At 36.4% G+C, this 18,119-nt stretch overlaps 1 protein-coding gene across 1 annotated transcript; it reads left to right on the forward strand.

The window, feature by feature from the left end:
- The first annotated feature begins 946 nt into the window (after nucleotides 1-946).
- LOC121427168 (vicilin-like seed storage protein At2g18540) lies at nucleotides 947-5,079 on the forward strand. Its single transcript, XM_041623430.1, has 3 exons — nucleotides 947-1,023; nucleotides 1,916-2,323; nucleotides 4,522-5,079. The coding sequence occupies exons 2-3, from the start codon at nucleotides 1,917-1,919 to the stop codon at nucleotides 4,898-4,900; spliced, it is 786 nt and encodes a 261-aa protein (XP_041479364.1). The 5' UTR covers nucleotides 947-1,023; nucleotide 1,916; the 3' UTR covers nucleotides 4,901-5,079.
- The last annotated feature ends 13,040 nt before the right edge of the window (nucleotides 5,080-18,119 follow it).

The raw sequence follows: 18,119 nt of genomic DNA on the forward strand, positions 1-18,119 counted from the left end.
ACATTGAAACCGGGCATTGAAAAAGGTCTAGATCTAGTCATAGGTCTATGCCTCTACTGTTTACTAACTAGGTGCCATCATACTTAGTATAGTGTTATTTTTCTCTGTCCTTTTAGTTTATTAAACTAGGGTTCTAATCGAGATTCTACGGTCTATGTAGTATCTTTCATAATATACACTTTTTTTGGCTGCAATAGCAGGGTGACCCTGTTTCACAAAATGAAATACGGGACAATCGACAAACAAAGAAGGCTTCACAGAGTTAGACATTTGAAAAGTTAGACATTTGAAAAAAAACTTAGAAAATCGGAATGAAGGGTGAACGAAAGAATGAAAAAGAGAAAGAAAACACGCAAGAAAAGAGATGAATCGAGAGGAAAAAAGAAAAAAAAGATGAAGTGAGAAAATGAAACGAAAGTTGAAATAAAATGTGGATAAAAGAAAGAATGAAAGAGAGAAAAAATATGTTTCCATTATTCTTTGAAATGATACAGAACGAAAGAAATTGAAAGGAAGGGAAGATGAACAAATGTGTGAAGCTCAAAGACAAACTAAAGAAGAGAAAGGAAAAAGGTAAAAATTAGGAGGAAAGAAAGAAGGAAAGAAAATGTGTCCTTCATTCTTTTAAAAGAAACAAAGAAGAAAGACAGAAATGAATTAGAAAGGAAGGAAAAGAAAGAATAAGGGGAAGAATTAGAAGGGAAAATGAAACAAACAATGAAAGGAAGAACGAAAGGGAGGGAAAAATGAAGGGAGAAGAGAATGAAAAAAGAGAATATTTTAAAGAGAAAGAACGACAAGAAAAGTGAGAGGAATGGAGAAGAAAGCAAAGACAAGTTATTTTTACCAGACCTTATACAATAAAGGATGAGCAATAAAAAAATATATAATAATGATAATTGTTTTTAGTTTAGCACTTTTTCTATTTTTTTTTTAGACAACTTCAGCCAGCAGGTCTCAATCCCACGAAGGAGGAAGCGATGACACTGGAAAGCAGGCAACGCCTTCCAAAATTACAAACCGGTATGAAAATTCAATTTGTCAATTAATGTCATTTTTTAATGAAACCCTTTTTTCGTGGGATTGTGTGATAAATGGACAAGCCCCAGTGACACGTTAGCTTGTGAGACAGCAGGAAAATGAAAGAATAAGATTAACAGAAATTTTGATTGAAGTTCGAGTAGCAATAAAGTGATTTATGGGCATTTGAATGGCAATTAAGATCAATGAAGATTCTTCTATTGGTAATGCAAAGATTAACATGATTAAGGGACTGAAAGATTTCCACAAGGTAGAAAAGAAAATTGGGTTTTATCAAAATAGGGCACAGTGCATTTAATCAGAGGTAAGAAGATGCACATCGCATACATGTAAGACATGTAAGAGGAACTTTCGGTGTAAGAAAACAGGAGCGAAATGGCGGCAATAAACAAATTGGTGTAAATAATAACAAAAATTAGTTAATGAGTCGGTTTAACTACATGAGTTAAACCGACACTACGGGCATCAAAAGAGCTGTTACATAGAGGAACCTTTTTTTGATACGAAAAGGGGAAAGTGCGTTTGTTAGATAAAGTCAGTCTAACATTAAAAGGGACAATGAACATGTTTGTAAAGAAGTTTTGTGTTGATAGGAAGAGGCACGTTTTAAAGTCATTATATTGTATGAATATCTGATGTATGGTGTATTAAACGGAGATACTCATTTTATCTTTTTATTTCAACGTCTGATTGATAAATATGGTCTTGTGAGAGACAGTTTGAACAGATTTTGGTTATTTTAATGCAGGATTTATATGCTTTTAATCACAATGTATGAACATTTTTTAATATAAAAAAATAGCAACATATGTAGGCCTACACTATTTATGTATTAAATTACCTTTTCACCTATTGTTCTTTTCATCCGAAACAGTATGGCGTGGGACGCAAAGAGTTGCAACATTTTGATTGGGGAGGTGATTGTTGTGAAACCTTTCCAATACAAGATGAAAACCAGTCAACGCGGAAAGGCGTGGCAGGAGGTTGCGGAAAACATGCAGCAGAGGGGATTTAGAGTCGACGCCCGTGCGGTAAGAGACAAAACGAATCAACTGAAAAACCAAGTCAAAATGCGAAACAGGCAAGAGAGAGCTGACAGTGGCATTGCTATTAATGAAACTGATGAAGAAAGGAGAAACAGACAGGCGATAGAGGAAATGATACAAGAGGAGGAGGATATAGAGTTTGCTCCTAAAGCAAGGAATGATGAAGAGAAGAAGAAAGAAGCTGGAGCTGAGCTGAGGAAACGAGCTTGTGAGACGTTTGGAGAAACAAGAAAGAGGTATTGTGACATTTTATGCCAATATTTCTGTTCAAAATGAAATTAACACCTGATTTTATTTTTTTTACCCCTCCAAAAGAGCAGGGGTGGTATTCTGAGATCCATTTTATCTCAGATAAAATAAAATATTTTATCTCCGTTAAAATCAGTGAGATAAAATGCCCTTAAAATCTCTCCAAATTGGTATTCTGAGAACCATTTTATCTTCATTTTATCTCTGTAAGACACACCTACTTTTTAATCAATATCCAATTAGAAACGCGCTTTTATAGCTTTTTCGTGTCAGTCAACCAATGGAAATCCATTCCACAAGGAGGTGTGGCAAAGGAGTGAGATTGCGTTAATTTTTGACTTCAAATACGCTTGCACTATACGCTCGCGCGTCTTTACAGAGATTTCTTTTTAACAAAAAGGACAATGCTCTCATCTTTTTTCGAGGTCTGTATCGCATCTTTTCAAGCATCATTTCAAAGACAATATTAGTAAAGACAAGTCTTATGAAATACTTTCTTATTGTACAGGAATAACGTTAAGGTGTTATTCTAAATAAATATATAATTTTTCTTCATTTTAATGTCAACATTTGGGGTTAATTCACCTAGAAATATTGGTGAAATCAACGTCGCGGAGATAAAATAGCCCCTACCCTCTTTTAAGTTTATTTTATTTTTTTCTTCAAACTATCTTGGGCGCAAGCACATCATCTGCGTTGCAATACCCAGATACGCGATGCCTTTGTCTACGCAGGCACTGTTTTGTTGCGTATCAAAAAGTTACGCAAGATAAAATTTATACGCAAGATAAAATTGTAAATTTTATCTGAGAGATAAAATGTCATCTCAGAATACCAATTTCATTTTAAGAGATAAAATAAAATATTTTAAAGATAAAATGACCTCAGAATACCACCCCTGGTAAGTATAAGCCTCCACGTCACTACAAGATCAATGAGATCATAATGTACCCCAAACTGGTAGTGATGTGAAGGACATAAACTAAAAATGTGTTTTATTGATAAACCTACCGATTTGACATCAGAATTCAATGTACATAGAATCCGTGTGTGTTTCGCCTCGACACAAATATGTCAAGCAAATAATTACATCGCTATTTTAAATCAAAATGAAGATATGACTGATAGAGAAGTCTGCTTTATTTGCCTGAAAATACCATGATATTGCATTGAAATATTATTCAAATTTTAAATGCGTTAAGTGAATGCTACACTTTGTAATATTTTAATGTTCAATCATGGTCGAGTATAGTTCACATTACTGGCCGTTTACCATAGCTGAAAACATTCAACAAAGAATGTGGAGGGATCAATCATCATCTCCACGTCATTCTATATTTCTGAAGCAGTGCTTATTTGTGTCTTAAGTTCAATGTCTATCTTTAGGGTGAAAATTAATATTCATGATTAATTCCATGATTCCTTCGTGGACATCCCCACCCTCATCCCTTTTTATATCTGTCTATTGATTTGAATTAACTCTTGATTAAAATATTTTTTACCATTATTGTAGTAAATAAGACACTAATATTTTTATTGAAATTTCAATTTTTGCAGAAGTTTTCTTCATGGATGCTATCTAACACAGCACTTGAGACAACTGTCCCCCCCCAAAAAAAAAAATTGTGGCAAGTTAACCATTATGCTGTGACAAGTGTTCTCATTGAATACAAATTATGTTTTCTGCTCTGATTCCAATTGTTTTGTATATTTTACTATCAATTTTACCATAAGGTTAGGTTTTAAAACTTGGAACCTAATTTTGACCGGAGCTGAGTTGTCTCCTCAGGGTTAGACAATGTATCAGTAAAATTAGCCAAAACAATTGATGAATGTCAATTATACAAACAGAAAAAATAACAGACGAAGGCCATTTACTTTGTACTTAAGTTCAATTTTCAGCCATTTTTGTCATATCATTGCATGGGGCGCTGCGACGTTATATTCTGAGGGGAGAAGAATCATATTAGCGTAGTGTTAGAGCTATACAGGGGGGGGGGGTGATCATCCCACAATTGTTATAGGGCGAGATATTGTTGATATGCTAACCATGTAGGCCCATGCAAAACAGTGTTTTTCATCGAAAACAATTAGATGTGATTTTGAAATGAGAGAAACACTTTGATTTCAATTTATTTTTAACACTTCCCTTTCTGCAAAACCTATGAAAATATTTCCATTTCAGACACCAAGGTGAATGGAGCACGGGATTACGGTCTCAAAGGAACACAGGCCGATGTACCCTATCATTGCTGGAACGGAAAATGGAGATGGACCGAGCATTGAAAAGGGAGGAGATGGAGAGGAGACTTCAGGATGAAAACAGAAGACGGGAGGAAGAAGCAGAAAGGAGACGAGAGGAAGAAGCTAAACGGAAAGAAGAAGAGGAGAAACGTGACAGACAATTTCAAGCAATGCAACAGCAAATGCTACAACAGCAACAACAACTCCTCCAACAACAACAGCAGCAACAACAACAACAGCAGCAGCAACAACAACACAACCAAAACATGCAGACAATGATGTTGGCTCTTCTGAAGTCCATAGCCGATACAAGAAAATAGTGTTTGGAGTGACCGTTTGATGGATATTTTTTTGTCTTTCAATATTAAAAAGAGAAGTATATAAGCAAATTTAAGTTATTTAGTTGCATCTGCCTGTCAAGATGAGGCTTATGATTTTGTGTAAACTTTACTTACTTGCCAAATTAATTTAAAGGAGAATGAAATCTTTGGAACAAGATAGCTCGTGTGAAAACAGAAAAATCAAAGAAACAGATCAAATAATGACAAAGTTATGAGCATTTGAATATTGCGATCACTAATGATATGGAGATCCTCAAATTTGAAATGCAACAAGTATGTGTGATGTCAATCGTGAACAACTCTCCCCATTACTTTAGTATATATTTCACTTATATATTTCACTACTGCCTCTTTTGTCATATCTATCAGTAGATCATGTGTTCTTTCTGTAGGAGGGCATGTAATAAAGATTCTTAAAGAATACATCATCAATAAAGAGTTTGTTTCACCATGAGAAAAGGCAAAAAGATACATTTTGAGGGTATTTTATAGTCCATCAGAGGGAAAGTTGTTCACATATGACATCATACATCCTTGTCGCATTGCCAATGGAAGGATCTCCATGGCATTAGTGCTTGCAACAATTAAATGCTCGTAATTTTTCTCATTATATGTCCGATTTTTCTCAAACTTTCTTTTTTCTTATTCTTTGATTTTTCTGTTCCGACACCAGCCTATTCCATTGGTTTCATTCCCCTATGAATTTTTTTTTATTTCACTGTGTGTGTTTGACTTTGTAAAGTCCTCAGTGTGACCCAGATCTTTCATTTTCTTTAACATTTTACCAAAGAGACGCGTTGAACGAACAATACTTGCCGTTACAATGTGTGCAACTTTATTTTTACTTGGTAACATATATGTATTTATGCTTTTATATATTTATTTTAGATAATTATTTTAGTCATTTGAAAAGATATGTCTACTTTTTAGTAATGCACAAAAATATAGATAAAAATATGTCATTACTTGCATGTAAACTTCTATCTAGCGGTTTCATTATTCAGTACAGGTATGTGACATGATAACCAGAGATTATTTTATGTAATGGATTCACCTAAACCTGACATAGATGATTTGGCTTTTACATCAGTTTGTTTACTGTACAATATTTGATTCACTTTTAGAAATAATTTCAATGCCTAAAGTGAAAGAAACCATTTAAGAGATAGAGAGAGGCTGTATATGTCACAATTTAGACATTTCTTTTTTTTGTTGCTTAAATAAACACTAGAACAAATTCATGAAAAGTGTCATGAAGCTATAAAAAGTTTGCTCGAAACGTGAGGTGTTGTCCTCTCATCATTCTCAACTCATTGAATATTTGAAGTATTCTGTGCCTAAAGTGAAATAAACATCCCAAAGATAAATGTTTATGAGAGTGTGCATGAAGCTATAACAAGAGTTTTCCCCTGAAATATGTGATACACGGAAGAAGAGATTCATGTTTTGTATACTGTACCTTTCAAAGTATCACCCTCAACATAAAAGAAATATTTATTGATATGTCATTCAGTATGTGACTAGAGTGAAACGGGTTATTGCAAAAAAAAGCTGCATATTACATTTGATTTTTTAGATCATTTGGTTTGTGTGTATTTTTATACAGAATTCTGTCTTTTTAAAATCATTTTTGTTGTATATTATGAGAATGACATCAGACTCATTGCCGAGGTATGTGATACATCTCTTGAGAAATAAAGGTATCTATTTTCTAAATTCTGTTTGGCTGCCTTTTTTATCCCCAAATGTAGATCAGAAGCTGCAATTTCCTGGGAGAGGTGTGTTATTTTTTTTTCATTCGGATATTTAGTTTGTTTTAAATGTCATGTCGTCCACCTCAGACAAACGATTTAAATCAATGGATAAAGATGCAGGCAAAACCCTCAAAAAATAAAGTCAGAGGTAAAATACACTTGGGACAGTTTTAAATTTCGCTTATTTTTCAGTACTCACTGACATAAAAATGAGAGAGTCGATGTCCTCCTTTTGTTAGTTTTGTTTGGTTAAAATTTGACAAGATTTTAATTTTCACAGATTTGACAAGGACAAAATTGAATGAACCATGAAATGTAAAAATAATGAATTGAATTTATTAGAACGTCACTGGCATTTGCTAATATTTTGTTCAAAACTAGAAGTACAAAATAATACAAAATAAATATAATAATTCAAGGAATAAAGACAAATAATATACATTTCATATATTCAGGGAAGAATATACAAATAACTTCATCGAGGAGAAAACTAAAATATCTTAAATTTCCTATGATTAATAGTTAATGGGCAACATCATCAGTCCCCCTATTTGCATAATGACCAGGATGTCGAGATAACCTTTTTTCAAATCATGGACCTCCATGGTTAAATTAAGCGAAACGTGACCAATGTAACTTTCTTGTTGTACAATGGATCTATATACAATTTTCACTGTTGAACTTGGACTTTTCTCCATAATCTTTTCCATTAAATAGTAAAATCAATGCAAAATTAGATAAAACTTAAAAGACATCTGACACTAAGAAAGGTTTTGGTCATTAAGACATATTTGAATGTTCAATGTATGTACAAAAGTCTTGTGAAGAAATTATAAAAAAGGAGTATTGGGAAAAAAAACCCAAGCTAATTCCAATCAATGTTGCCATCAAATGTGTGAGAAATGGTATGTAAAACATTTTTGGCAACGCCTTTTATTTTAACTCTTGTTTATTTAACTATCTAGAGAAATGCACTAAGTAAATAAGTCATGTTAAGAGTTTAAAAGTAAAGCTGGCTGTCAGCAAACAAGAATGAAAACACACTGCATTAATATTCACTACACATGATATGAACACTTTATTCACCTCTTTATGTGAAATAGAAATGGGATAGAAAACTTGAAAGAATCATTAACTTTTAATGTTTGTCCATTTCATTGAAAGTACTCCTCCAGAGATGGCGGCACAAGTTCAAAATATGAGGAGGTAATGTTTCTATAAATGCAAGTGTGGGCATTTGTGACAATCCCAGAGACAATATACATTTTCCCACAAGGACTAAGACAGATTCTCTGCGTCTTCTTAAAATCTGTTAATTTGAAGAAATTGATTATGTCACCAAATGTCCATTCTACCGAAATTCTCACAGTTGCCATGGCTCCGTTGAATGCTGCCTGATCTGGGGTTATGTCCACTGTTGGAAACGGGACTTGGAGCTGCGGTCTGAGTGGATAGGCAGGGTCCCCGTAGATGCAGAGCACGTTGCCATCTGGGTCATGGGAAAAACGTTCAAGTTCTGCAAGCAGACCTGATTCCCGTAAGAGAAACGCATCATGTCTCCGTCCTTCTATAGGGCCATACAGGTTGGCAATCATGCCATTTGGTGTGGATACTGCTTGGTATTTGAGGGAATGAACCCGCTTGTGGCCATTGTAAACTAGTTGTTGGTGCACCCCAGGTCGGCAGGTTGGACGCACGGTCCCATCTATGAACCCCCAGCAGTTGTTGATAGGTGCCCCTTTCTGGTGAATAGCATTGGCAAATGTTCTAAGATGCTGAGGGGCAAGCCACCCCTGCTCTAATGTTGACAGCCTATGCCTGTGGGCATCATAGACAAAGTTAGTAATCCAGTTGAATGCTAAACAGAGTTGGGGCACTGGCCGTCCATAGTCCTTCACTAAATCCACATATCGACATGGATAGGCGTAACGTTGAAGGCCAATGCAGAGTGCTTCAATGCCATCTAGATTTGATCTGTTTGGAAGGGTGATTCTGTCCGGAACGCCTAGTGCATGTTTCAGACGATATATATCATCTTTCTGGAATCTGTAATGCAACAAAAAGAAATTAAATACTGCTGTATTGTGAGTGATTTAAAAATTTCAGTACAATATGAGGGGGTGTGTGTGTGTAAGAGAAAAGGGGGTGTGCGACAATAAAGTCAGTTTTCATACATACATCTATAAATACACTGATGAGACATTTATGAAAAGATGGAGGAAAGTAAGAAAGACGAGTACGAGTAATACAAAAGGGGATATAGATAAAAAAAGGAAAATAACAGGGAAAAGGCACGGAAGGAAAAAGAGAAAAAAAAGACGAAGGATAGAGGGAATATGTAACAGAATTACAATTACATTATTTTTTTCTTTTTGCTCACTTCCCAGTCACTCAATTTCCCAATTCCCTTCCCTTATTTTCTCTATTTTCCTTGTTTTCTCTCTCTCGTTTCCATTTCTTCACCATCTCGCTTCCCTTCCATCTCCCTTTCTTTCCCCTCTCCCCTTTGGCCCCTATATTTCACTTTTTCTTACTCTCCCTTCTTTTCCGCTTCCCTCTTCCTTTCTTTCCTTCGGGTGTCTGTCCAATATTCTGAGCTGAATAATAGCCTCTTTCCTTTTTTTACCAAAAAAGGAGGAACATAATAAATACATGAAATAACGCACTTTAGGCAAAACCGTAGGGAAAAGGGGTACGTCCCAATGCGACAGCGCCCATCACCATGCTTGCTCTGGTATGTAAATTGCCAGTTGGTCTACTGCCAACTCTTCCGCTCACCACATGGTCTACCTTCATTTAGTCTAGTGCCAGTCTGTCCACCATTTCGTCTAGCGACCAATTGGTCCAATAACAATTTGGTCCCGAGACCATCACTTCGGCTATCATCAGTTCGTCTAGGAGCATTTCGTCTTATAACCAGTTATTGGTATAATATCTGTTTTATTTTCATTCATTTTGCCCAATTATCACTTAGTGTGTGTAGCAAGAAAATATTTGCAATGGCAAATATTATTTTTTTGCAATTTTAGAATTGATTGATCATTTGCAACCATAGCAAATATCATATTACACTCCTTGTTTCATGGAACAGATTAGCAATCAATCGTTAATTTGCAATTGATTGCACGGCATATGATTGATTTGGGGAACGAACAGGAACGAACACAGACTTGCATTTGATTGCAAGTTTCCTGCAACGCCCCATACGTCAAATTAGGCCAAATGGTATATGGACTTCAATGGCTATTAAACCAACTGGTTATTAGACGAAATGGTCAGTGGACGAAATGATAATGATAATTGATAATAAAACCATGTGGATATTACATCAAATGATAGTAGAGTTGACAATTAAATGAATTGGTATTGGACCAAATGAAAATAAACCTTTCGTTACATTAAGCCAAATCATGACATGATACCCAATTACATATAACTTAGTTCCCCTGTGGGAAAAGAAGAAAAACTCATGAAGGCTAACTTGATGGGCCCGAGGCTTAATTTTACTGCCAATTCATTTATGCTTCCACTCAGCCACCTGAGTAATCTGAGTACAATTTAATTCTTTTTCAAGAAATACATGCTATATCTTTAATGTAAGCCTTAAACCCCCAGCCTAGACTTATTCCATCATCCTGATCATACAGCATGTCAATAACTTCAGCAAGTGCAACAACCCTGCGTACCACAGTGTGGAAGCCGCTCATGTTGATTTCATGTGTATATTTCAAATACCTATGTTCATTACGCTTCCGACGTACTTTACCGTACTGTTTGTAAACATGTTCATTCCACCTTGACTTATCATATTTCCCCCATGGCCACATTCGTTATCACTCATTCTACCTGTTTTTACGGTGCTCTATATTGGAATCTTAAAATGCCGTGCTCATACACAGAAAAATCATCTCAATCTCAACGTCTTATCTTTATCATACTAGACATGCATGGCATATAGGGTGATAGAGCTGCGTATGTTAGCTAGCAGTAGGAAAAGGTTCAAGAATTTTACCTGAAAAAACTCATGCATTCATCGTCGTTCAGATCATCTAATTGAAATTCATGCCTATATTGTATGTCAGGATTGACTGGTGCATTGATGTCGGCCAGGTGGACGAATTCTTCCTCATCTATGACATCAAAAATGTAGGCTGCAACAAGCGCATCCTGAACTTCGTGTAGATTTGCCATGATGAAAAAGAAAAACGTGGGAGCGCGCGCGCTCGGAATTAAACCAAGGGATTTCCCCAGTGTGAAAAATGAACACACGGCCCGGTCCGGAGCTGATGCTGCTGCTTCATGCCTGAGCTGAGCGATCGGTTTGCCCGTCCAGTACCTATGCACGGTAAGCCATCTCGGATACATGGTGAAGGGCATGTGGACTTTATGCCCCCCCCCAAAAAAAAATAGGAGGGTTAGATTTCAAAATATTCTTACATTAATCAGGGATTTAAAAGGTTAGATTAATTATATCGAAGTGGTGTTCATAAGATTTCATACATTTTCAAAACCAGAATCCATAATAGACCTGCATTTTGATAAACATCTTGTTTTACACTGTAATTGGGAAATCAATAATTAACTTTGCGGATATATGTTCCCTTTATGGAGTGTAAGAACAAAAATAAGCACATCTACTCTACAGGCGCGGTGATTGTCTTGAGTATAGGATCTGTGATGTGGAGTACTCGCGCTCGGGCTCAACAGGGTCACGATGTAAAGTATAAAGCGAGGCCGATATGACGAAGCTTCTCGACGTGACGTGTGCAAAAATCATCCCGAATCGGATCGATAGGTCGGTGATTTGCACACGACCGCTGATTTAACGTCTGCGTTGCCGATGCGAAAGTGCCTAATGTCTCAATCAACGCATAATGTCTTAGTTTTTCTAACGCATAATAGGCACCTTTCGCAAATCTCTACAAAGCGAGATTAGAGTCGGGTAACTCAAAAGTTAACGATTAATCATAGACTCTAATTTCTAGATTGATTATACATTACAGTCAATACAATCAAACGTAGAAAACTGTTTTACAATAATTGACATGCTTTGTGTTACAGGCCCTATAGATCTTGCTTTTCGTGTGCAAAGCTCTTTCATACGATACCAGCATGCCATGCCATGCAATTTGCCTGCCTAAGCTCGCGGCGGGACTGCACCTGTATCATGGCTATGACTCCAGCTGGCTAGAGACATGCGAAATGTAGATTATGACATGGATAAGAAAGTGGTTTTTCAAACCACGTAATAGGTCCATGTTCAAACAAATCGAGTACATATTGAGTAAGGAAAAACTTACCGAATTGAGGCTTAGATATAGAATTATTACAGTCCATCGAATCGATATGGCATTTAATGTGCATTATTTGTGGATCACTGGCAATTGATTCCGTGGGTCAGATCACCTCTCAAGCCGAATCATTTCCCATGCGTTGACATGTACACAGCATGAAACAGGCCATAAACCGTCTAAATTTGAGGAGTTTTTTTTTTCATTTCCCAGCACCTTCTACATAAACGATATGCCTCTAGCACACAATGAAATGAGCAGTATGTTTTACTTTTCCGCAGAAATGGGGGGGGGGGGGGTTCGCCGGGGGGTACACTTCCATTGATGAGTGGATACCAGGAGCGACCATGGGGTTTCGAAAAGCACCCTAAACAAGGGAAGGTCTTTTCCAGATTATGAAAATGCATCTCTCAACAAGTATTTGGGTTGTGACACCCTACAAGTAGTGGAAATATATCCCTTTTCAGTATTTTAATCATTGTTTCTCACACTCTCATAACGCTACATAGGCCTATACGTAACGTACTTACCCACTCTTTCCCTTTTTACGTGTGGTCGCGCCTGGTACCCACCATTCAATGGAAGTGGGTCCCCCGGGCGGCCTCTCGAGCTCTGGGAGGAACCAAATTTGGATTTGGAAAGTCGTCCTAAATCAGATATATCGCTGTTACCATAGTAGCAACCAGAATTTTGCACACGAAACGCAAATTGAATGTTTCCGTTCCAGATGCGAAACGAAAAAAAAATCTCATGTCACACAATTTGCATTACAGGACGGAGTTTTACGACCATGACGACGGGCCCAAAAGTCTCTTCCAAAATGAACAACCGTTCTAAATAAGCGTGCGCGTCCTAAAACGAAAGGTCGGTAATGTCACATGTCGCAACGCATAATGTCGCAGCAAATTGTCAACGCATGATGTCACATGTCGCAACGCATAATGTCACAGCGGTATTTTCTTCAGGACTCGAGCTAAAGATTATGCTTTTGTTTAGTATTTTGAGACACGAGACAGAGAATAAAATTATTTGGAAATCAGGATTACTCTTTGTATGGATATTTGTCGATTTATTGCCATATCGTCTACTACCTTTCCCCCCACTATCGCATGGTGTGATATTATTTCGTCTACCATTAGTTAGTCAACTATCAACATAGTCCGATAACCATTTCGTCTAATATCCAGTTGGTCTAATAGCCGTTTTTCATATTATCATTTAGTCTAATTGTATTTTTTTCAATTGGTTCAATATCCACTTTGTCCAATATCATTACGTCTATTACCTTTTGGTCTAAAAGCCAATTGGTCTAATAACCACTTGGTGTGCTCTCATTTTCGTCCATGTTCCATTTGGTCTAACTTCAGTTGGTTCGTTATCACTTTGTCTAAATCCATTTCGGCTAACAATAATTTGGAATCGTTGCCATGGGTCCAATCACCAACAGGTCCAATCACCCGTTCTAGGACAATTACCCCCCCCCCCCCGACAATCACCCTTCCGGATAACTACCCCCTGACAATTTTATCCCCCCCGGGACAATAACCCCCCGGACAACTACCCCCGGACAATTACCCCCGAGACAATTACCCCCGGACAATTACCCCCTGTACAACTACCCCCGAGGACAATTACCCCCTGAGGACAATTGCCCCCCGGACAACTACCCCTGGACAACTACTCCCCTAGGACAATTACCCCTGGACAACTGCCCCCGATGACAATTACCCCCGGACAATTACCCCTTAGGAAAATTAACCCCCCCGGACCACCGGAATTATTACCCTGCCCCGGAGACAATAACCCCCTAGACAAAGGGAGTGCATAGAGGCATACAACGGTCGTACGTTTGACGTAAGAAGTACTCAAGGCATTCTCGAGTATCTTGGAATCAAACGAACGCAGTAAGAAAGCCGTAAAAAGTGAACTCCATCTGCAAATCCTTACGAAACCCAGAATTCTATCATAATTTTTATGTCACGGTAGCACAAGATCATCAACACCTTGTAATTTTACTATTTAGGGCCTAAATGGTAAAATTACAAGGCGTTCTTGTGTATATTATCTTTGCATATTTTTTGTTTGCTTACTGTATTAAGTTATAGACTAAAGCCACATCTTAATCTGGAATGTGCACCAATTGTTTATGATAATTGTCTGGGAATAATTGTCCAGGGGGTAATTGTCCGGGGGGTAATTGTCCTCAGGGGGTAATTGTCCAGGGGTAATTTTCCTCGGGGGCTAATTGTCAAGGGGTAGTTGTCCGGAAGGTGATTGTCTGGGGGGGTAATTGTCCTATAGAGCCGGTGATTAGAACTATTGGTGATTGGACCCATGGCAATAATACCAAATGATTGTTAGCCGAAATGGGTTTAGACAAAGTGATAACGAACCAACTGAAGTTAGACCAAATGGAACATGGACGATAATGAGAGTACACCAAGTGGATATTAGACCAACTGGCTATTAGACGAGATGGTAAGTAGACGAAATGGTTATTGGACTATGTTGATAGTTGACTAACTAATGTTAGACAAAATGATATCAGACCATGCGATAGTGGGAAAAAGGCAGTAGATGAAATGGCAATAAACCGATAAATATCCATACAAAGAGTAATCCTGATTTCCAAATAATTTTATTCTCTTTCTCGTGTCTCAAAATACTAAGAGAAAGCATATTTTATATCTTATCTGTAGCTCGAGTCCTGAAAAAAAAATGCGGCTGTGACATTATGCGTTGCGACATGTGACATTACGCGTTGACAATTTGCTACGACATCATGCGTTGCGACATGTGACATTATGCGTTAGAAAAACTACGACGTTGACTGCGACATTATGCTTCGGACGCTCTTGGTATAATGTCGCAATCTGCGACATTATGCTTTTGTGCGACATTATCGGTTGTAACATGGCCTCAAAATACCCATTTACATTTACACCGTGCTAACTGAGGCGCGGCTTTATAGAGCCTCAGTTAGCATGGCGCCTCAGTTAGCACGGTGGTCAAACTAGGGGGAGGGGACAAGTCCCCCACCCCCCCCCCCCAAAAAAAAATATATATATATAAATTAAAAAAAATGTGGAATAAAATAAGATAAAATGAAATAAATAAATAAATAAATGGATAAATAAATAATAAGGTTGGGGCACAATAGGACATGCCCTCCAAATATTTTGAATTCTATTTCGGTTGATTTTTTTTTGACAATCGTAACGTGTAATAACTTTCCATGCTTAAAGTGATCATTCCCCCCCTCCCTCTCTCTCTGTATATACCTGCCCCTCCCTCTCTGATTGCCTCTCGGACTCCCCCCCCCCTCCCTCCCTCTCTCTCCTCTCTCTCTGTACATACCTCCCCTCCCTCTCTGATTGCCTCTCGGACTCTCTCTCTCTTTATATACCCCCCTCCCTCTCCCCCCCCCCCCCTCCCTCTCCCCCCTCTCTCTCTCTCTCTCTCTCTTCAATTCGTAAACTTACGAGTTCGTATTTAAAATGGGAACAAACTCAATTGAGTTTGATTACATTCAGAATTTAATGAAATCTTAATATCAATAGAATCAAAAGGATAAATTGAAACTTAGTAAGTATGCGATTTACATGAATACTGATCAATCGTTTCGTTAGCAAGCTCTCTCACTGTCTCTCCTCTCCTAAACTAATGATAAAATCACTGGACTTTATGATATCAATTATGCAGTTGTAGATATTGTAGTGGTAATATGGGATTGATCATTATTTCTACATTGTTGTTTGGTTTGGTTGGGTTGGGTTTATTATCAGAATAACACCAAGATAATATAGAGTGTACAGGAATAATTACAAAAGCGAATGTTTTAACATGTACAAGATACAGATGGATCACTCTATTCAGAGCCATTCATAATGATGATGTTCTTCCGATAGAGGTCTAATCACAGTAATGAGAGAAATGATATGACAATATACATGAATCAATGAACAAAAACGTATTTGTGTATACATTTAAAAGCAAAATAAGCATATAACCCATGAACGCGTGATAAACAAAGCATGTGAATAATTTACTTTAAGCCCCTCTTTACCCATTGATAAATAAAATCATTCTAAAAATGAAATATATGTACATGACACATACTTATGTGACATATATACATAATAACGTTAAAAGACTAAATTGCCAATTCAAAGAATAACTCGACTGCATGCATTTCCCCTCCAAAAATATTTACAAAGAAGAAAAGCTAATTTAGGACAGAAACGTACATGCAAGAGTGATCCTTTAATTTCATGCAGGATATACAGTATGGAAACAAAATGAAAAAAAGTCTATTAAAATGTCACCTACCATTGCAAAGTTTTAAACATACTCCCAAAATATACGTTATCTGCAGATGAGGAGTAAAATAATTCCGAGGAAATGTATGCATATTCAACTTTCAATGGTGCATGCGAGCATGAATGTTATGAATTTCGCTTAAAAGGGATCTTTTCTCAAAGAATGTGTGATAATTTCCTCTTGCAAAAGAAACATTTGTTCATTTTCTCGATCCGTTTTCAGATTCATACTCGAATCCCTTCCCAAAGTAATAAAAACCAATGACATCGGTAGCTAAGCGAAAAACAAATATTTTACAATTATATTGATAAATGGAAACATAATTCAAAACAATTGTTACTAAGAAATGCAATGAGCGTATCATTTCATTTGGGGATTCTCAATTTAGACTGCTGCTCTCATTGTGCCAAGTTCCTTAATTTTAAAGGCACAAGTTAACGTTATAGACTTGAATTAGAAAAAACCAAAGGAGAGATGAAATATGTACATGGATGCCTTTCTATCAACTTAAAAACTCTGAAGCCAACAAAAAATTCAAAAGAAATGCTTGTGATACATTAAAATCGAAAATTTTGTGTAATTTCTATCGTGTCGATAATAATAGAACACATAGTGTATGTGTGAAATAAAGATGGTGTTTCCGATCACTTTATATTTCACTTGTTTTAAGTACAAAATAATGATTTTCGGACGCTATTTTTTATTTTATTATTTTATTTATTCATTTGTTTATTTAATAATTTTTTTTTTTTGGGGGGGGCTTAATTTTTGTAACATAGTACAGAAACGGGTGACAAATGGGACCTCGTAAATCAGATTTTTTTTAAGTCAATACAATGTTAGCAAATGCCTTTCACACAAACCAATGTTTATACCATGGATATGAATCATATTTTGCTCAGGCATGAGCAAAAAAATCAAATAACTGGTGTCACCTGATAGTGAGAACTTTAGAATGCCAACCATTATATTTCTAAAAAAAAGCTTGTTTATACTTAGAATTGTAACTTTTTAGCATATGAATACACAAATTAAGCAAATCTTCAGACATTACGGGAGAGGAGGGCATCATAGAATTGATATCATCATGATCATATTGAAAAAAAAACGAGGTAATAATAATAGCAGGGCCCGCTGGGAGAACAGTTTTCAGAACTAACGTGGCTTCCCTGGGAAAATATACCTATATTATTATTATTATTATTATTATTATAGAATTGAGCATATATCAAGTTTTGAATCATTTATCTCAAGATTTAATATTCTCCCAAACTCCTAACTACAATAATGTTCAATTATCTGTTTTTATGCATTCTTATTATAACAACCTTTTGCCTAATAATTTTGACAATATATTTTTGCAAACCAACATATAGATGTACATAATACTAAGAAATTCAACCGATCCTCGTGCAATGTATGGTCACTATTCTTTCTCAAACAATATATTTTTATGTAGTTGTCCCATTATTTGGAATAAGCTCCTCAAAATATCAAACAGTGCAAAACTGTACAAAGCCTTAAAAGACATTTGAAAATCCACTTAATGCAGAAATTATAATACTAATAGTATACTGATATAGATTCAATTATTATATTCATGTCATGTTTGTTTGATCTGTATTTCCAGACTGCATTTGTTTTTATTGTGTTGTTTTGTGTTCATGATCATTAATTTAAAAGTCCTTTGTTACTTTCTGTGATCCTTCGACTATTCTCAAATATTCTTACTTATGTTAAAATGTATTTTATTTGAAATATCCATATTTCTTGATTTGTATGTTTTTAATGAAGATTTGGGTAAATAAAGTTTCAATTTCAATTTAAAGTGAA

The sequence above is a fragment of the Lytechinus variegatus genome, chromosome 14, assembly GCF_018143015.1.
Source record: "Lytechinus variegatus isolate NC3 chromosome 14, Lvar_3.0, whole genome shotgun sequence".
Lineage (NCBI taxonomy): Eukaryota > Metazoa > Echinodermata > Echinoidea > Temnopleuroida > Toxopneustidae > Lytechinus > Lytechinus variegatus.